Genomic DNA, 22,816 nt, shown 5'->3' with positions numbered 1-22,816 from the left:
CAATGTCAAGGTTGATAATGGTAATTGAAAGGCCATCAATGTCTCTCTCTCCCAAGTTATCGCTGGAAACCACATGAGCCTCTGTGCACGCTGCTCTCTAGCTATTCCAGATGAAACGGTTGGTCCCAAGGTCAACTCACCACACCCTCTGCAGGCCCTAAGCTTTGTGCACGATATTTCCACTGCCTGACACAACTATCTCCCCCACCTTTCCCTCTCACCCCATGAGTTTTTTCTTTTTTTTTTTTTCATTTGTGCATATATATGCCTTTTGTTATCTTAGAAGTAATGATTAAATGGTAAAATGATATCAATAAACATTTGGGGAATACCCACTAGAAGCAAACATCCTCTGGCTCTGCTATCCACAGGGTCTGGCTGCACTTTCTTCTTCATATCTTAGACTTACAACTGCTGGTAGTGGTGATGGCAAAATGCTTTAGAGATTACAAGTGCTCATTTGATCATCAAAACCACCTTTTAAAAGACTAAATGAATAGATGTTCAAGGCCCCTTAAAATTTAATATTGTATATAACATACCAAGTATATAGTCAATGTTTAATAGGAAGCATGTTGGGGAAGGAGAAAAACCATGAGGGGCATCCTCAGGAATACTGATGAGTGTCCTTCAAGAGTTAAAGACGTATGAAGCAGAGTTACAGTTTTAAACAGTACAGCTGACATGCACACAAAATTAGTTGATTTTGTTGATGCTTGATCTAATATTTTTTATGAGCCCCACTCCCTATTTTGTTTATCAAAGGCAGACTATCCTCTTTTTGTACTCCCACTGTGGCAATCCTAATGCTATCCACAGCAAATGGATGTGTTATGTAGAATAGGTGGAAGGTCTTATCCACAGATAGGTAACAGAAAAAAGTATTAATATGGTTCCAAAATATTAACCCTTTTACGTTTATAAATAAAGCAGAACCATTTAGAGCAGAGTTATGCAAAATCCTCATAAAAAATCATAAGTGGCTTCCAGGGCTGAAGCCTTGACAGAGGTGTTAAGATACCAACAAGGAATGTGTAAATCAAAAGGAAACTGGTGAGTAATGGGAGCCCAGTCAATGAAGGCATCATAAAATCCGACTTGGCAGTGCTATGTAAACTCTGCCTGAGGAAAGAGTAATGTAGGCTGATGATACTCAACACTTGAATGACATCCTGCTCCTAATTATTGAGGATTAGCAAGTAACTTCCTGATTACAACTTGGCTTCTTGAGTCTTTCATTCCTAGAAAGGGAAAACTGGTCATTCCGATATGATTATTGTAATCTACATAACAATCACAGCTCACCAAATAAATAACAAAACTGGCATGGTGTATATATCAATCTCTTTCATATTGATGAATAAGTTCCCACTCCTGGGGAAAGGAACTCCTTGGTGAGTTAATCAAATAAGGTCTGGTGTCTGTATGGCTGAGGGCCAGATGTGGGACTTGGGTGAATTTGCAAAGATAAAAACTGCTTTGTGAAGTATGTACCTTTTTCTGAGAATAAGACGTTTCTCTTTCTCCTCCAGAGCCATCTTGGAGTCATAAATAAAGTGATTAAATTCCATACCATTGTATATGGCTAGTTAGATAATGCTCAATACAATGAATTTATACCAAAATATGAGACTGTCCCTAAATAACAAAATAGGAATGACAGATAACACTTGCTTCCCTCTTTCATTATCATAGGAATTCATATGTGGAAACATTCATACGCTCCAAAGCTGAGAATAACACTGTGTTTATGGAGAAATTCATCATAATTCATTCTTGGAAAGTATCATTCTTATCTGGTTTGAAGACAAAGTAAGACATACTGTAGGCCCCTAACAACCACAAGTAGTTCATTGTTGTAATGTAATTGTTATGTAACAACTGTTTGCTCTGGTGAGAATTTATACCCAGCTAACTTTAGATATCGGACAGGAAGATGACAAAAATAACAACCAAAGAAAGCAATGACTAGTATCCTCTTAAAACTTGATTTAATCTTTACAGTATCCCTGTGAGAAAGTCATCAAAGAGAATATGCCCAGTAGAGCCATCACAGAGGTGGACCCACTCAGCTACACTAACTGGTGTCATGAGTTTCACACTCTAATACACATGTGCCCAGCCTTACCAAGAGTGGAGCCTGAATTCAACAGATCAACTGCCAAAGAGCTGGAAAAAGGTTTTTCATCCAAAACATCAAGATCTAATTTATGTATTGTACAATACTGAATACATTTTAGTAGTGAGAGTGCACCCATGTGTCATCAGGTTTTAATTTTATTTCATTTTCAAGGTCTGAGTATTCACTTTTAAGTGGGGTATCAATATCATTCATAATTTCAATTTCTCCCCTCCTGGCAATTCAATGAAATGCATAAAGTTGTGAATAGTCCACATCATGGACTATGGTTGCTGACTCATTTTTATCATGACAGCGAAAACACTGGAAATGAAACCAGAGAAATAAAAGCTGGTTTCTAGGAGATTCATTTAAATGGTTTAGTGGAGTGAAACATCATGGGCAACCAAGTGGTTTATCCTTAACTTTTAAGAGATTCAGAACAGTTACATTCTCTCTCTCTAATCTGGCTTGGAAATGCAGGGGAAAGGGGTAGTCAGGAGGGGGGCATTCACAGTAAAGAGTAGGGAGTCACTTGGATGTTAACTTTTCTTGTCACACTGCTGTGGGGCCAGCCTGTGTCTTACCAGAAATTCTGAGAGTGCCTCTTCCTATGATTAAGTGAACATTTCATGACTGACTCTTAAGGAAATTTTACCAACCAAAAGGCTGATTTTAAAATAGAAACTCTACATTATTTTAAACAATTGAGGTCCTAAGTTTAATATTGTTAATAGATGAATGCAGCATTAATCAAAAGCTGAACCTGTGGGCTTTCCAACAAAGAAATGTTAAACAAATAACAATACATTGGAGTTATTTGTTTTAACTTTTAATTTTTTGTTTTCTTAAAAGAATAAGAAAATGTTAAAAGTAGCTTGGAGTGATGAAAATTTATAATACCAAAAATAATTCACTCAGGATGCCAAGTGGTGCCTACTCATAGATCAAATGTGTGAGTGGCCCACAGAAAACTTAAGCTTCTGATAGGCATGTATTTTTCAGTTGAAAATAAAGGTTAAAATTGCAGGCGTATTTGGGGAGAAAATAATGCTGGCAGCTATAAAATGTTATTAAATAATTGACATCAAGGCTATTCTAACACTGGTAGGTAGATTTACAATCTTTTAAAACACTAGAATTTGGGAATTTGAAAGCAAAACAATTGAACAAATGAGGAAAAATAATCTGTTGTCTAAAATATGATCTGGCAGTTTGTAATGAGTTCATGTTCTAAGCAAAGTATCAGCCAGCTTGAAATGTCAATCAATATTTTATGATGTTGTCATTGTTTTTCACAGGGGCCCAAGAAACCCTGCTGACCCAGGTGTAGATTAATTACATCTAGTCAGTTTCAACAGCTTCCTTAACTGTCATCCTTTCCTTTGGCCTTTCTCTTTCCTGTTACACTTGCAACTTTTAGCTCACCTCTAAACTCAGACTTATGCCCTTCACACATGTTGTATTTGCTCTTCCAAGAGAGGTCCTAACCTATTGCTTCAGATGTCTTGACATATACACCTACCTGGATATTTATGGATACATGCTTATATTATTTCCAGAAGTATTTCTAGCCTTTTTTATGTGTGATATTTAATAAAGAAATTTTAGAGTAAGTTCTTTTAAAAGATAAAAGCTAAATTTAATTAAGTAATTCCAAACATAAGGGAACTAAGAACAACTCTGACAAGAGGTCAAGAAAACACAGTAAGAATATGAGATTAAAGGCTCCCCATCCATTTATTTATTAGCTTTTCTAACTGAATCTTTAATGGGAGGGCCCTCCTTTAGAGGTCAGAAGGAATTTGGTCCTCACTGTCTTCTGCCCTGACATTTTATCTCAGACCAGGTTCCTCTTAACCATGTTTATTCCAATATCAAGAATAGGCATTGAACTAAAAAATGTATAACTGAATATGCAGTGGCACTCTTGTAGTATAATCCGTACTCTTAAGCATTTTGCCAAAACAAGTACATTATATGAAAAACTTGAAGGGACACTCACCTGCCTCACAATTTTCAGTCACGAGCCCTTTATACAGATGGTGGCTGAAGGAAATCTTTACATCTTCTCCTTCCATGTGGATGACCAAGAGACCTGTGGTTGTCCTGGCTGGAACACCCTGGTCTGTAACTTTTAACTGCAGCCAGATGGGGAAGTATTCTGAAGATGGATTTTGCTGAAATTGAATTTCTCCTGTATGTTTATCAATAGAAAACATTGACTGGGTCTCTGCAAAACTAAAAATCACAGTTCCATTGGGCCCCAAGTCTGGGTCATCGGCTCTCACAATGACAGTTGTCCGGTTTGTAGGCGACTGGGGGGAAAGAAACACATCAAAAGGGTTCTGTTCCAAAACTGGATCATTGTCATTAACATCAGTGACGCATACTTTTATAATTACAGTAGTGCTTCGTGAACCCTGGATGCTACAGTCTCTGGCCACAGCACTAAATGTATGCTGAGATCTGGCTTCACGGTCGAGGGTGTTGCTGGTTCTCAATGTGCCTGACATAGGATCAATGGTGAATGCACCAGAAGCCTCATCAGTCAGAAAATACTCAGTTTGCCCATTCAGGCCTTCATCCTTGTCCACAGCTGAAAGCACAAGAACCACTGTTCCCACTTCAGCATCTTCTCTTACAGAGAACTGGTAATAAAGTGTGGGAAAAGAAGGACTGTGGTCATTGGCATCCAAAACTCTAACTTGCAGGTGTATTACAGAGCTCCTAGGCGGATCTCCCAGGTCAGAGCACAGAATGGCAAGGGTAAAATTGCTGACTTGCTCCCGGTCCAAAGAACGAGTGGTTGAGAGTTCTCCTGACATCTCATTTATAGCAAAGTACTCATCGGTATTTCCATCTATTAAAGAAAACAATTCCAAATTCATTTCAATTGAAAAAGTAGCAGCTCTTTGCTAGCACTGTCTATGGTATTCATTTATACATTCATTCAAAAATATATTTACTCCTGATTATATTGTATCTTAGCACTTCCGTAAATATTGGGGATATAACAGTAAACCTGATAAAGACTCTGCCCTCATGAAACTTCTATTCTATTGAGGGGATAAACAGAATAATATGATTCAATGCCTATCTTTAATCAGTCAATAATTAGAACACTTGCTTTCACTGATTTGCAGCCGTATGATTTTTTTGTGTGCATCTACAACTTTTAATTTTAATATATTTTTCCTTATAAGAAGATAAAGATGAATGTTTTATTTAACACAAAACAATAGGAGTTGGGGATAAGAAACAGAATATAATGTCCTTTTTTAAGATATTAATCAGAAATGAACAGATTTGATTTGTAGTTATTTTCCCAAATATTACCCACTACAGATTTCATGCCTGTTATACTATTGCAGTAAGCCTTCCCTTCTACATGTCCACAGCATTTTGTCCATGAATTGTAACACTTTGGTTAGAGTTAGTTGGACAATTGCCTATTTCTTCCAAAACACAAATAAGGCAATGTTCTATTCATCTATTCCTTAAAAAAAAATCTGCCCTTTATTATAATCCATGGTATCAAGTAGAATAAAACTTAAAATTGAACACAGGGACAAAAAGCTTTCAAAGACATTTTTAAATAACCCTGAAAATTAGTGAGGAGAAATGTGGTTCAAATACTTGCCAGTCATATTCTTGGATGAAGAGCAGGACCAATAGTGTGGGAACTTAATAAAGTCTGCATATCAGAGGCATATGAGGACCAAGTGGAACGGCATTCAGAGGAAACAACAGCAATAGGTAGTTTTAGGGGGGAGGAGAGGAGAGGGCCCTGCATTTGTATTCATGAGGCATAGTTAATTTACACCAAAAGTAGAGATGGTTGGACAAACCCACATTTCTGTAGTATTTGTGGTTGATGAAGTGATTCAGTCATTCAGCAAACATTTGATGAGCACCTCGTATGTGTCAAGTTTGTGCTCGAGATCACAGATACGAAGGGAGTAAGACATGACCTAGCTCCAATAGTTTGCAGTTTAAAAGGAAAGGCTGGTCAATACTTGGATATTAAAGTACCGTGTGAAAATCATATGTACAGAGAGCTAAATTAGTGCATACAGATAGTGCTAGCCAAGGGGTGCTGTTTCTCTGAGAAGTACAGAGGAAGGGCACATAGTCCTATGTTACTATGACCAAGAAATGCTTATTGGAAAAAGTGACATCAAGTCTCACCCCTAAAGTGGAGGAAGCCATACTACAAGTTTTGGGGAGAGTGCTGCATGCAGAGGAAAGAGCCTGTGAGAAGTTCTAGGAATATAAGAATTAACAGGCTGCAAATGTTTGGGTGTGACTAGTACACAGGGCTCCTGAGTGTCTGTATGTGGAGAGTAGGAAAAGGGCTGGCAGTAGTGGCAGAGGAAAGACATGAATCTGGGAGGTAAGCAGGGGTAAAATGGTGAAGGGCTTTCTGTATACCGCTGAAGATTCTATAGTTTCTCCTGAAATCCACGAGGGAGCCCCCTGAAGGATTTTGGACAGTAAAGTGTCATGAATCAAATTTCTATTTTAAGAATAGTATTGAGGCAGCAATGTCAAAGTTTGATTAGAAAACAGGATGGTTTCTGTAATCCCAGCACTTTTGGAGACCAAGACAGGAGGATTGCTTGAGCCCAGGAATTTGAGTCCAACCTGGGCAACATAGTGAGACCTCATCTCTTAAAATAAAATTTAAAAAAAGTTTTTAAGTTATTCAGGCATGGTGGAATGTGCCTGTAGTCCCCACTACTCAGGAGGCTGGGGTGGGAGAATTGCTTGAGCCTGGCAGCGGGTAGAGGCTGCAGTGAGCTGTGATTGCACCACTGCACAGCCTTGGTGACAGAGCAAGAGCCTGTCTTTAAAAAAAAAAAAAAAAAAAAAGGAAAATGAAAATGGGAAGGTTAGGAGTCATAGTAATCTACTTGTGCAACAAGGGGTATCTGAAACAATATATGCATGCAGGAAGTGAACACATTGCAAAGATATCAAAGAGAAAAAATAAGAAGTTACGGAGAAAGGATTCATGACCCAGCTTAGGCGAATAAGTAAAGGGTGTGTAGATCAGTCAATTGTCTCTAAAATGAGGGCTGAGTACAGCTGGGTTACTTGAAGTTGTTTAAGGAATTTACTTGGAAACAGGTAGTTTTTTGGTAATCTCCAGAAGTTCAATTTAAATATCCCTATTCCTAAAATTGCTCTACCTGAGAGTGCACCTGGGATCATGGAATTTATCTTTCCCACATTCACCTTTATAGGCACTCTTCTTGCAAATTAGAAAAGAAAGTCTCCCTGTCACCCAAATACATGGCTGTCAAATAAAGTGATAATTCCCAGTGTTGAAAGTTCTATGTCAAAACAAAAACTTACTTTAATGCCTGGGGAAAATATCCTTTTGCAGTAGGGGAAGGTCTCTGCTATCAACCAAATTATAGGGCCTATTCAAGTTTTCAAGTGGTAGATAAATAAAAAATAAAGACTATTCATTAACTTTTTGGCATAGAACTCAGAAGGTGTACAAGTACTAAATTAACTTCTGTAACAATACTTCCATTTTAAAAAAGGTGAGCAAGAATTTTCAGCGCTTACATCTGTAACAAAGAGAAACAGCAACAGACTTGGCACTGTGCTTTGCCTTTTGCCTTATTTTTATTTATTTATTTATTTTAATTTTTTGAGATGGAGTTTCACTCTTGTTGCGCAGGCTGAAGTGCAATGGCGCGATCTCGTCTCACCGCAACCTCCGCCTACCGGATTCAAGCGATTCTCCTGCCTCAGCCTCCAGAGCAGCTGGGATTACAGGCATGCGCCACCGGCAAATTTTGTATTTTTAGTAGAGACGGAGTTCCTCTATGCTGGTCAGGCTGGTCTCCAAACTCCAGACCTCAGGTGATCCGCCCACCCCCGCATCCCAAAGTGGTGGGATTACAGGCATGAGCCACTGCACCCAGCCGCTTTGCCTTATTTTAGCAAAAAGGAACATGCATTCCCAGATTCATGAACTCACTGGAAAAAAGGAACCCATTAATCTGATTCAGAGATGCATTTACAACACAATTTTACTTTTTATGTTATTACTTGTCAAAATTTGGAAAGCACTTTTGCTATTTTAATCTTACAATCACAATAATCTAATATAATTTTCAAAACTGAGACCTTATGTTCACTGGAAATTTTTAGAAATCTTAAATTTATCCACATATTTTAATTGTAGAAAATTATAATAAAATGATCAATACTTTAAGCAGAGAAGTCCATTACATTATGATAAAATTCTGCAACGATGTAGAAAGGTAATATTGATTGAAGAAGTAAAAATGCAAAACATATAACTGAAAATGCTTGTTCATACATATAATTGAAAAAAAAACAAGTAAAATTCTACATTTTTATTAACTTAAAAAAATCATAGTTCAAACAGTAGAGTCTGTGAACTATGAAAATGTACAATTCACTTGGCATTCCCAGGGCCCTGCGCTTCCTGGGACTGTGCTGTGCAGGCGTCTTGGTTCGTGCAGGGTTGTTCTCATCCTTGCCAGCATCCCCTTCCCCTTTCGCCCCTGAGGCACCCCATTCCCTTCTTTGCTGGGTTGCAGGGGCTGTTTTAGGCCTGGGTTCTGTTTTTGGAAGGGCAGGTTTAGCAGACAACCCTGCCTATCTCCTGTGTGGCTCCTCCATCACCTTTGCTGTGTCACCTTTTTAGCCTATTTCCTGGGCATAGTGGCTTGGCAGGCAGCTTTGCCAATCCAAGTTATGCTCTCTGTTCCTGGAGAGATTTCTGAGTCCCACAGCCATCAGTAGAAGCTCCCAGTTTCCAACCTGGCTGAGAAGGTGGCCTCATCTTGGGCAGAACAGGTGGAGACTTTGGGACCATGAAGGGACATGCAGAGCCAGGAAAGAGGAAGGCAACACAAGGGGAGGATGACTTTCATATATATACATATACACACACATATGTATACATATATATACACATATATACATATATACAAACATATATACATATATACACACACATACACATATATATGAAATATATATAAATATATATACACATACATATATATATATTTTTTGAGACGAAGTCTCACTCTTGTCGCCCAGGCTGGAGTGCAATGACGTGATCTCGGCTCACTGCAACCTCCGCCCCCCGGGTTTAAGCGATTTTCCTGCCTCAGCCTCCCAAGTAGCTGGGATTACAGGCACACGCCACCACACCCAGCTAAGTTTTGTATTTTTAGTAGAGACGGGGTTTCACCATGTTGGCCAGGCTGGTCTCAAACTCCTGACCTCAGGTGATCCGTCCACCTCGGCCTCTCAAAGTGCTGGGATGACAGGTGTGAGCCACCACGCCTGGCCGCCTTTCATATGTTTTTAAGGTATTTTTTATTCTATCGAATACTTTTAAAAGGTGATATAACAGTCTTATTTTAATGTGTCAATATTTAGGATATGCGGGGAAACACACCTTTGTTACTTTTTAAGTTTATGGGAAAAGTTTAGTTGACAACATAAAATATGTGTGTGTTGGTACATACATTTTAAGAGTAAGTGAAGCAAAAAAAAAAAAAAACACAAAAACCAATAGCTGAAGACCACAGGCAGAGAGTGGCAGAAGGACCCAGACCATGATGGGGGAGGTAGAAAGGGGGTGAGGCTGATGTGTCATTTTGGACACATTGATAATGCGATGCTGTTGGATATAAAGACCGGGTCCTTGGGGCTGTCAGGAAATTGTGAAACAATTTGAAATAGGAGGAACAAGATGAGTAGGTGTCCTGGCATTGAAGAAAGAAGGGTGGGGCACAGGTGTCCAGTGTGTCTTTGTCATCATAGTGGTCTTCCACCTTCACCACCTTTTTGATCACTCTGTACATTGTTGAAAACTTACAATAATATAAATGATTCTTGTCCACAGAAATGCAAGGAAATCTGGTGAAATGCCACTGAGGGTTGTCTTGCAAATACACCTTTTCTGCATTTCAGAATTCCTTATTTGCTTTGTGTGTGTGTGTGTGCCTATGTATGGCTCTTGGGATTCTCCTTGAAACAATTTTAACATCTTTTTGGGTTACTCATTAATTAGTGAGTTAAATAAAAGTTATTTGCAGGTACCATTTTTATATTTGCATGAGAGTTATAACTTTACTTTAAAAACAATATCCTTTAATGGCACCTAGATCTAGGATGCAGATAGAGATGGGAGCCGTTGGCATCCCAGTGGTAGCTAAAGACAGGGACTGGATGAAATGACCCAGTAAGAATCTGGCTATGAGAAAAGAAAAATTAAAAAAAAATCGAAACAGATCACATGAAAGCAACAAAAATACAAAAACACTATCTTTTCCATCCTTACATCCACTGACGTTAGCATAGAAAAAAATTCACAGCAGTTTGCAAAGGCAGATTTTTAAAGAACGTGGAGAGCAGTGGTTCAAGGTGGCTGTGAGAAGGAGGTAGAGAGAAAGCTCATGGCACCAGTCAGTTCTGACTGGGTGTGTATTTTGTAGAGAAAGGCAACAGGTATCAAACACAGAGTAATCAACACAGAGTGTGTATCAACTCAGTCAGCATCCTGGAGGAAATTTTAATTTAAAAATACTTACCAGTTTGGAAGGCTGAGGCACAAGAATTGCTTGAACCCGGGAGGTGAAGGTTACAGTGAGCCATCGCGCCACTGCACTCCAGCCTGGGTGACAGAGTGAGACTGTCTTAAACAAACAAACAAACAAACAAACTTACCAATTATGTGGTACTCAACAGCTCTGTTATTGCCAGCATCCATATCCAAGGCTAAAACAGTATAGACAACCTCTGGTTCCTGGTTTTCCAGAACCTCAATGTCATAGCTGGAAACAATAAATTCTGGTGCGTGATCGTTTTCATCTTCAACAGTGCAGAGGATTGTTGTGGTGCTGGACAGTGAAGGGAATCCCCCATCTCGTACTAGTACTGACATAGAACACAAAGACGGCATGAATTGTGGCCTTTGACTCATACCTAAAATATATTTGTCCTACCTAGACAAAGTCAGGCTAAACTAATCAGGTACCACTGGCTAAATAATATTTTATTTAAAATACCCCCAACAAAATGTAACATTTCACCACTGAACCGGTTTTTTTTTTTTTTTTTTTTTTTTTTTTTTTTTTTTTTTTTTTAAAGCATGGTAAAGAAATCCCTTACCTCGAAGGGTGAAGACTTCTTGAATTTCTCTGTCCAAGCATGGTGGGTTGTCACTACCTCTCCAGGTGTCTGAATTTATCTCGAATGACTCAAATGAAGCACCTGGCATGATTTCAAACTGAAGCTTGGAATTGACTCCTTAAGAAAAATATAAAGAAAAACTTAGCAATCATTTCTTTGAAATATATTCATCCACTTTCCTATTTCTTTTCCTTTGAACATGTTAGGCCATAGATGAAAATGGCAAGATTCTCAAACAGCCTTTAAATTGAGGTAAAAGAAAAACTCTTCTGGCTGTTCTTGCTAAATAAAAGCCTCCTGGGCTGAAATGCTTGATTTTCAAAAGTCTTATGAGACTTCCCCACAGTGAATGCTTAGAATTTTTTCCTTCCCATAAAAAATTTCTTATGAGTGTGCAATTCTACAACATATTCCTAATTACTCCTTCTAACACTGCTGGTTGTGACTTAATGACTTAATTGTAAGCTTGCAGGACAAATGACAATTTCTGCAGATTGACTCACTGTTTAAAAGCTTGTGCTAAGTTATAGAACTCTGTTTATTCTCAACCTCAAGAAGTGAGCACCTAGAATTGCTTATATATGTATTTCTGTTTGTTTTGTTTTCCACTTAGTGTTCAGTCTGCTAGCCAGAGTGAGAAATGTGGTACCACATTACTACGCATTTTGGAAATAATTCTTCCCATATTTTTGTGGTTTCATTGCCCCCCTGAGAAAAGTATCACGTCATTTCCATCACTAATAGTATGAAGATCATTCATACTATTAATTTTAATGAGTTTATCCCATGCCATTGTAATTTATTTGTATTTTACACGAGTTCTTCTCAGTTATTTTCCTATGTTCTTTTCTTAACTGACAAGAATCTAGGTGTGCACACAGTACTCAGAATGTATGATGTTATACTTTAATAAAAAATCAAATGTCATTCTTTTGGTCTTAACAATAAATTCTTAACAAAAAAAAAAAAACTTCAGTTACAAATTTCCATCTTGCCAGTCTTAAAAAGTAAATTTTCATTCCATTATGATCTGGCAGATATTATGTAGGACTGAGAGCTGAAAGGAGTGAAATAGAATTCTAGTTTTATATAAGAATGAATATACATATCTTATTACTATATAACTTGGAGGAGAAATATACTTGAGATATAATCCGCAGGCATTGGAATGACCCTGAGAAAAAAGTCTAATAACACAGGACCAATGGATTTGATATGACATGGTCAGAGGTCACCAAAATGTTTCATTCTCTTATTAGGCATTAGGCATATTATTAATGATATTACTAAATGATCATAGTGATTATTTTGGCAACTTAAGGATCATATAATCTATTCTATAGCAAAGAACAGAATTTCTTAAAGTTACAGGTTGTTAACATTTGTTATTCCTATCTCTGCCTATGTTATAAAAATGGGAACAATATTATCTTATATCTACTTTCCTTTTCCTCAAGAAAAGAGAGAAATATCAGGTGCCAAACATAGTACTGTGTGCCAAAGAGAGAGTGCTGAGTCAGATGCGACCTCTGTCTTCAAAACGATTACATGGATCTTTTAAGTTTTAAATGATGAACACATTTATATGATTTTGTTACACCTTATATATACACCATTGCATATTATTTTATATGATTTTCTTAAACATTATATATACGATTGCATATTATGTATATTACATATTATAGAATGCTATATATTATACATTTTTAATTCTCACTACTTGACAAACCTAGAAAATGTCTTCAATTATTTACACATAAATTCAGATCTTTCTGCTGTCCCTTCCTCCCACAGTTCCCATTTTCCACTAATGTGATTCACCACTCTACTCAATATTTCTCTGACTTTTTAGAAACTTCCAGATTTTATTTTTTTCTATTATTCTACACAGGTTTTTTTTATCCCTAAGATAACAATACATTCATCTTCAATTCTCCTAGTATATTATTAAGGATAAATAAGATCTTTACCTATAACTGTAGTCTGCATACATACATTTTTCATACCCCAAACTTTATACCCTTTACAACTTAGGAAGTAAATTAAATGTATTTTACTATGGCTTATTTAGAATTTAACTAGTGCCTTCCCTTTTCTTCCTTACACCCTTATAATCCTACGTAACAAACACAGCATCATCAAACTTGAGAACTAAGAAAATAAAAATTAAAAAGAGATTATTTGGTCTCATTCTATCACCTCACTGAGCAAACTGGAAATTTGGATCTGAAGATATTTAGTGATATCCTTATGACACATGCCCACTGAAGGATATGTGTGTGTGTGCCTGTGTATATATGCCCATACCTATGTGTGTATGCACGCCAGTGTGAATACACACACACACACACTTCTCTTAGACCTCAAGACCTGCAGTCCCATGACTTCTTAATTCCTCCCACCCTAAGATACCTCTCCTCAATTCATTTCTCTCCTTCTCCAGTCCAGCCCCATGAGCTATCCCTCTAGCAATCTTGCATAGTTACTCAGGTCCTGGGGCTTTCTGCCAAAGATGTCCAGCAAAGCTTCAGCCTGGGATCATTGCAACCATCTCTTTACTCCATTTGAAAATCCAACGAATGACTGGAGCTACAGAAAATTTCACAACAGCATGGATTGAGACAACCGCAGTGCCATTGTATGTGGCAATCTTGCCAGGTGTCCGTAATCACCCTTCTTCCATTCAGGTCTCCTACCTGACCACAACCTGGCTTACTCTCACAGATCACTTCCCTTTCCATTTCCCAGAGAGAAAGGAGGTATTGGGAAAGAACTCCCTCACCCTCTGCACCTGTACTCAACTGCATCCATTACACCCTGTCTCAGTGGCAAATGTCATTCTTCAAACACACTCTCAGAATTTTTCTGTCAGGTCTAGTCTTTCTCCTAATTTTTTTCCCTTAAATTATATCCTTCTCTAGCTATAAGAATTAGGCTTTTTTCTCCTTCTCTTTGTAGCCAAATTTCTTTTGAAAATCATATTCAGTCTGCAGCTAGCTTCAAACCATGCCATTCCCAGTTACTCTTTCTACAGTGACCAGTGACCTTCTGGTTATAAAGTCTACTGGCCATTTCTAGTTCTTACCTAACTTGTCTTTTCTGTGGCATCATATACGGCTGACCAATATTTAAAAAAAAAAAAAAAAACAGAAAGAAAAGAAAGAAACAAAAGAAGGGAGAGAAGGAAGGTATGAGGAAGAGAGAAGTAAAAAATAAAAGAAAATAATATTTTGTTTGTTTGTTTCTCTATGACATATTTTTCTCCTGCTTCCAGGAGTGGGGTGCATTGACAATCAATGTTCTGGCCATCATGCCATTGTCCTCTCACTCTACACATTCATGTCTTCAGTTTGCATCCATATTTGTTTGGTTGATTCCTTCATTTATTCATTCATGCGTTCCTTTATGAATGCAGATACTGAGTGTCAGGTACTGGAAACGCACCACTGAATAGTTACCTTGGTCGTCAGAGTTTCCCTCTAGAGGGGAAGATGATTAAATCCATGAGTAATGGAAAGTGTGATGGAATATATGAAATCACTGAGGGAGTGGATCAGAGAAGACTTATCTCAGGTATGTAGTTTGTCATTAATTATCTCATTGAACTAACATATATACAGAGTGATCTTAGGTGCCAAGGTATCATACCATATGCTAAAAATATAACTGCTAGTAAACAGACAAATTTTCTATCCTCACGGTGTTTACAATATAGCACTGGATACAGATAAGCAAGCTGGCAGTGACAATTCTCCCTGAATAGACATGATGGGTGAGTTGAGTTGCCTTGATAGAACCAGAAACCCTAAAGATGAATAGGAGTTAATGGGTAAGAGGGAAGAAAGAACATTTGAATGACTTCAGAATAAAATCCAAATACCTTACCACAGTCTGCAAAGTCCCATATGATGTGGGCTCTGCATATCTTTCCAACCTCTTCTCATGGACTTGCTATATTCTTATTGTACTGGCTTCCTTTCTGTTCTCTGAACATACTAAACATCTTTCTGCTGAGGCCTCTGTAGTGGCTGTTCCCTCTGCCTGCTCCTTTCAGTTCTTCACATGGTGTATTATTTATTAAACCATAGTGTCTCAGATCCAAATCTGTTCTTCTGTACTCCACCCTGTGATGCTGGGGCTGGGGATCTGCAAACCACATTCTCCATCGCCAACTACCTCTCTCCTAGGGTTTGCCACAAAAGGATACTAGAAGGAGACTGAAAGTCAGAAGGATAGAAAATGGGACTTCCTTCTTCCTAGTTACTTACTGTCATCATCAGCAATCCTATTCAGTCTGTTTTGCTACCCCTTTGCAAGGCCCCCTCTCTCATTTTCTTCCTAGGGTCTGATAATCCAAACCTCTTCTTCTTTTCCAGTATTAGAGGTGGTAGCTGCCTTCTAGAGTTTTGTTTTGTCTTTTTGGTTATCTCAGTATTCCCTTCTTGCTTACTCATTCATCCAACATCTGTTTGTGGTATCTATTCTTCATGACTGAATATGGCTGTTAGAGTACTTGGCACCAGAATTGGGTCTCAGATAACAGGGACTCTGAGACGGATTTGGTTGTGTCTTAGGCTTTGAATACAGCGATGAGTTCCTTAACCATGGGAAATGGAATGCTAGGAATTCAATACTTGGAGCGCTGTCATGATTAATTAAATTATCAATCATGTTTGACTGTGATAAAGTGACTATTAAAGGACTCGAATTCCTTAGAGAACTAAATGGTGCTGACTGACCACATACTAGTAAAAAGGATTATGATGTGGAAGACTGTTTTTCAAAGGACTAGGAAATTATAGAAAGATAACTACAAGCTGAGGCTTTAAACCTGTAACTCAAGTCATAGTTAGAAAGCTGGAAAGCTCCTATAAAGAAGGTCTAAAATTAATCTCCCTGAAGATTGGACCCAAATTGAGTGGCAGGTATAACAAATACCTTGCAAGGAGATGCCTATTCATATAAATACCCATAACCAGAGTCAGAATTTCAACATAACTCAGGTAGCCAAGTGCAAATCTGACTCAGTCAAAGAAAGCTTATAGTTTCAAAGACTAGTAATATTTTGCTAACTTATATTGGCATAAACCTGGGGAATATGTGTGGAAATCAATTCTAAGAATGTGAGACCTAGGAAGATATAACATCGGTTTAGGCTGGATTTATTGATAGATAAATAGACAATATTGATATTGCTTGCTAGAGAGTCAGAATTTAATGTGTAAGCCCATAGAGCTGTGTCTCTTGAGAGTTTCTTTGACTGGTTGGATTCAATGGGAGCCTATAATCACTGAGGTTGAGACATTTGGTCTTCCTTTGAATACTATAAATAATCCAAAGCTTAAGGAAATGAAAATGTTAGAGTGAACTTATCATGTATGACATGCTCACCAAATACCCCCACTATCTTTCCCAAGAGATCAGAGGACCCTCCCTTCATAAGTACACTGGGAAAGGTATTAGAAGGCCACCAGCATCCTTGAAAAGCAGAATGGGTGCTGTTTTCTGTAGACTGAGGATGGATGATGGTGCCACTGGTCCCAGGGACCACCTTTTGAGAAGCAACATTTGATACTAATTTATAAGAACTTTCAGAACTCATTTGCTTTCACCCATCTTTATGCAAACTCTCCCACTGTTGACAACATCTAGTTGGTAGAGCTATTATGATGAATCATGATAATTGGATCTGATGAGCAGAAAGTAGCAAGTAACTTAGGTGTCTTAATTAGACACATGCATTAGACTAGGGATCAGCAAACTACAGTCCAGTGGTCAAATCTGACCTGCTCCCTGTTTTGTAAAGTTTTACTGAAATACAGGCACAATATTAACTATGGCTGCTGTTTTGCTATAATGTCAGAGTTGCACAAAAGAGACCGTAAGGCACACAAAGCCTAAAATATTTACTATCTGGTTCTTTAAAGGAAAAAGTTTTCAAGAATTCTATCTTAGAGTAAAAGGTGGGAGAGTGACAGGAGCTGAGGACAGACAGGAAAGCTGATTGTTAAGCAAAAGGGATAAAACTTCATCTTCCTCTTCCTTAAACTATGGGGAATTAATAAAGAATTCTTTCCAGGGGTGTGTCATTTTTAGGAAGATCATTTTTCTTTTCTTTTCTTTTCTTTTTTTAAGACAGCATCTCACTCTGCCACCCAGGTTGGAGTGTGCAGAGGCACAAGTGTGGCTCATTGCAGCAAATTCCTGGCCTCAAGCCATCCTACTTCAGCTTCCTGGGTAGCTGAGACTATAGGAGCATGCCACCATACCCACCTAATTTTAGATTTTTTTTTTTGTTGTTTTTTTTTTTTTTTTTTTTTTGTAAAGACGAGGTCTTGCTACGTTGCCCAAAATGGTCTTGAACTCTTGAACTCCTGGCTTTAAGCAACCCTCCCACCTCGGCCTCCCAAAGCACTAGTATTACAGGCATGAGCCACCGTGCCAAGATTCTTTTTTGTGTAATGCCTCAACTGTACAATGCCCTCACAATCAGGCATTTCTAAAGCAAAACTAGAATTATGCCTGGTTGATAGAATAAAGGAGTAAACAATAAATATATTCTAAACAGTGAGGGCAGCTTGAGGAAGCTTATGTCATACATGCTTCAGTTTCTCAGACCATATTGTCAAAAATATTTATTGAGTTCCTATGTCATATCTTGCACTAATCTAAGAACCTGGAATAAGCATATTAATAGATAAAAGGTCCTGAATCCAGGAGAAGTTCACAGCCTAGAGAAAAAGCAGATGAATAAACATTTACACAATTATAATACTATATATTAAATGTATTGAGAATATATACCAAAGTTTTAACAGTGATTGTCTCTGAGTGAGTGAGGTTATAACTAGTCCCTATTCTTTTCATCTACTTATTTTGATATTTGTGTAAATATATTTATAATAGAATTTTTTATATAGAGAGATAAAATTTATATAGCGAGAGCCAAGGAAAACATAACAGCACTAAGGGATTAGCAGAAATACTGCAGCCTAAGTAGGCGATGGCTTCAATTAGCATGCTGTTGTGACTTTCTCTAGCAAATGTTCCATAGCCTTGGATTTTGGAAATTCAACTTTTGAAATGCCCTATAATCTAGCCCACCTCTAAATCCTTCTCTTGGACTTTAGTATAATCGAGGTTGCTAGAATGGGGCAAAGCCAGTAAGATCGACTTGCGCTTGAATCCTGTGGATCTCCTTATGCGCCCCTGGATTACTTAGAATGAATCTAAAGTGATGGGCAAATGCCACTGGGGAAAGAATGAGGGGGCACGTCAATGAATAGCTACTAATAAAGTGCAGAGAGACCCAGTGCGGTGGCTCACAACTGTAATCCCTACACTTTGGGAGGTGGACGCTGGAGGATGGCTTGAAGCCAGGTGTTTGAGGCTGCAGTGAGCCATGATTGGGCCACTGCCCTCCAGCCTGGTGAACAGAGTGAGATTCTGTCTGTATAAAAATAAAATAAAAATAAAGGATCTGGGATATGTTCTCTTTAAATAAAGTATGGAGGAAAGTTGGTGGATATTTTGCCTGAGTATATGATACAGAGAAAATATCACTCCATAAAGAAACATTTAAAATAAACTGAATAGCCAGATAGTACTGTCCACCCAAATGAGAAATTGTTATTACAAAATGCCATAGATTCAGATATTTTACCATCCTTATCCTTTATTTTTTGAAACACACACAAATAAGTCACCTTCTAAAGGGTATACAGAATGGCACCTTATAACTTCCTATGAAGATAAAGCCATCAGTCCAGTAGAGTATTCTAAAATTAGATGCGTCTTACAATTAATGGTGTCTGAGATTTGACGAAATACGGTGTTTCTCCCTTGCTCCAAGTGTAGACTTAGGCGGTGCAGTTGTACATCCAGTGCAGCACCAGGGATTCCAGAAAACCAGATGTAGTTTATTGAAGATGACCCCAGATAGACAATACATTCTTATGAGATAGAAAATAACATCTCACTAATGAATTCTATATTTTGGTGTGGCAATGTACTGTTAAGTTATTTTATTTTAGACACCCTTGAGTGAATGTGAGTGAGTCCTATTCCCAGTGAGGCACACTTTCCCCTTGGGGGTGGGGGAAGGGCACTGCAGGGGGAGATCTTTTTTCACTAACAATGGAGCTCTTGTTGGTGGCACCAAATGCTGCATCAGTTTTAATACCTTAGTTAAAATCTGGTCGTTGTTTTTTCCTTTTAATACAAGAAGAAACTTCTGCTAGAGCTAGTGTGAGTCATACACCATAAACATTCAGTGCTCAAATCCCTGTGGGTTTTGAATGCCAAATAACACTGTATACTTACATTTTTAAAAACTGCACCGTAGAATGCTAGAAAACACATGTTAAGCTCTCTAGTATTAAGTAACGCTGTGGTATTTTTTTAAAAATACGTACTATAAAGTAAACCATTCATAAATTCCAGTGTAATGCCAGTTATGTTAAAATCTTGACTACGTCATTTAATTCTCATGCATAATCCTGTTTCACTGTTTTAACCCAATAATCAAAAGAGAAAAAAAAGATTGAGGGAAAATGTATTCTAAAGTACGTGCATACACGCAAACATTCACATGTATTTACATAACCACCTACTTAACAGATCTGGCCTCATTAAAAACACTGAGATTTCCAGTAAATCAAAATTGTCTCCAAAATATGTAAGGTTACATGAGACTCATGAAGATGTTAATGTGTATTTCAAACATCCATTAATTCAGAAAAACAATAATTTTGTACCTAAATTCTCAGTTGGCATACCATAATCTCTAAAATAATAAAGTTTCAATTCAATTACATTAGCAGTTTGCAGACAATTCATTCTAAATGAAAGTAACATTAACACTGGGCAACTTGACAGTAAAAATCAGAAGAATATATTTATGGTAATTGTCTTTGGTTAATATATGCAAATTTTGAGAGAAATTATTTTCTCCCTCTTCAAGTGTTAAAGCAAGAGGAGCCTTTTTAGTAGAATCCATTACAAAAAAATAAAATTCACAAAATAAAGCAAGGCCAAAGGGAGGAAGCATTTTACATACCTTACTGTTTGCAAAATTATACAACATCAGCAATAGGCTCAGTATATGTCTATATGCTTTGGGAAGCAGTTTTTGTATTGCCCAGTGCCCTGTATTGCTGTTTCTACAGAGAACACTCTAAAGGAAATTTACTGAGCTGAAATTATTGTGAAATACAATATTTTCACATTTGTATTGTGAAATACAAATCTTATGTATATTCTTCATTGTTTCTGACACCCTAAAAATGAATACTGCCAAAAATGTGCTAAGTTCTAAGCACAGATTGGAGCAAACAATCCTTATCACGCTTCAGACTCAACTCTTAGAAAAACTCTTTGATCACACTGCCCCACTCTGGCCAAAGACAGAAAACTGGGTTACCCCTTGAAAAGAGTGTTTGTAACATCACATACAAATTCTTGTAAAATGCCTTTCATTAAAAGATAATGTTTTCCAAGAGGGCAAAGTATTCAGATATTTTATAATTTACTTTAAAATTTCAAGTAAATGTATCTTTTGCCCCTTAAATTAACAACGTACAAGGAAATGCTATTGTTAATACTATTTCCATGAAAACATCTATTACAAAACTTGCAAAAAATAACAAAGTATTACATTGATATATAATGCCATTTGCTATATACAAATGTAAATTTTAAAAGACTGAATTATTAAACTGAACTAACACGAATAGTTTATATTCATATAATATTCATATTAGTTCAGTGTTTCACATGTGAATGGGAATACAAACTATTCATATTACTTCCGATGGAAGAATTCAGCATGTGCTGTGAATAAGAAACACAGCACCGTAATTTTGTAATTATTTTGTTTAAGATAAAACAGAATATGATTAAAGTCGCTGAACCTCAGTTGCCAAAACAGCCACAGTGATGTTGAAAAGCAAGCTTAAGAAATTTATAAATTCCTAGTCATAGTAACTGTTTACTCCAAAGTCATTTGTCTGGACACAGTGGTTGAAAATAGTAAAAATAGTAACACAGTTAACATATTGACCGTTTATTGTGTCAGACACCGGTCTAAGCTCTTTACATGTAATAATTCATTCATACTCATAACAGAACTATAATTTAGGCACTGTTATTATCTCCATATCACAGATAAGTAGGGAAATAGAAAGGATTAGTAACTTGTTCAAGGTCACATGGCATAAGTAAATGGTAGTTTTGGATTCAAATCCAGGTGGTCTGACACCAGCACCATGCCTCTTTCACTATGCTATATCCAGGGGAAATAAAGAACCATTTATCTTCCTCTTCTCAATGTATCTAACTATTATACTCCGAAAGAAGTGTGATGCTTTGTCCGTACTTCGATTATTAAGATCAAATCAAAAAAGTGTATGTTAATTAGGTGGGTATCACCCTAATATAAATAATAATAAAGTTAATACAAGCAAATCTTATGTGATATATCTGTATCTTTACAGGTGTATGAGTTTCTGTGTGGATGCAAATGAAAGAAGTATTAGAAATTTGAGATAACTAGCAACTGTTCATTTTTTCTGAGCCGTAACTATTATAAATTATGTCAACTATAATCTTCAACTATTTTAAGAATTAAGTGCCCAATGTCTGTATTTTTAAATTACCTGAATCTCTGTCCAGAGCTTCAACCCTGGTGACAAACTCCCCTGGATTTTGGTTTTCTTTCACTGAAGCTTCATACAGGTGCTGCTTAAACACTGGAGCCTCATCATTTACATCAAGAACAGTAATTGTCAAAGTCTGGGATGAAGAAAGTGCTGGTGTGCCATCATCCAGTGCCAGAACAATCAGAATGTGCTGAGTTTTCATTTCATAATCCAAAGGACAGGTTGTAGTTAGTAAGCCTGTTTTGAAAATGGAAGAAAAGCAACATGTAATGAATATTCTTTAGAGAAGTCATGCTTACTCCACTTATATCTAACTTGTCTACCTAATAAAAATTCAGAAGTCTTAACTGCTAAAATATGAACTGCATTAAACCATCTTTAAATGTATATACTATCTACAATTAAAAGCAAACATTTTAGCCAGAAAAGTCATCTCAATTTAAATTATATCAAACAAAACAATTCAAGAATAATGTATGTTATGCAATTATCTACTGAGAGGACTACATTAAAATTATCTAGCCTACATCTACCTCTTTTTTAAAAAATATCTAGGATACTAACAATATATATCTTCGTGTCACATAATACACCATGTACAAAAGTAACCAAGTTACAGAAATGTGGGTATGGCTATATTCTTTAAGACAGTTGATTTTTTGTTAAAGAGTTATGATCTGGTTTCCAGCTGCATCCATGTCCCTACAAAGGACGCAAACTCATCCTTTTTAATGGCTGCATAGTATTCCATGGTGTATATGTGCCACATTTTCTTAATCCAGTCTGTCACAGATGGACATTTGGGTTGATTCCAAGTCTTTGCTATTGTGAATAGTGC

General features: G+C 37.2%; 1 protein-coding gene across 1 annotated transcript in view; it reads right to left on the bottom strand.

Moving 5' to 3' along the window:
• Positions 1 to 22,816, bottom strand: part of DCHS2 (dachsous cadherin-related 2) — a 169,550-nt gene that overhangs the window by 61,003 nt on the left and 85,731 nt on the right. Inside the window, 4 exon segments of the mRNA XM_017871086.1 lie at positions 4,125 to 4,982; positions 10,853 to 11,062; positions 11,297 to 11,434; positions 21,976 to 22,215. Coding sequence (XP_017726575.1) covers positions 4,125 to 4,982; positions 10,853 to 11,062; positions 11,297 to 11,434; positions 21,976 to 22,215 — 1,446 coding nt within the window.

Source organism: Rhinopithecus bieti, unplaced genomic scaffold (genome assembly GCF_001698545.2).
Source record: "Rhinopithecus bieti isolate Rb0 unplaced genomic scaffold, ASM169854v2 scaffold_3878, whole genome shotgun sequence".
Lineage (NCBI taxonomy): Eukaryota > Metazoa > Chordata > Mammalia > Primates > Cercopithecidae > Rhinopithecus > Rhinopithecus bieti.
This window is presented reverse-complemented; position numbering and strand designations above follow the sequence as displayed.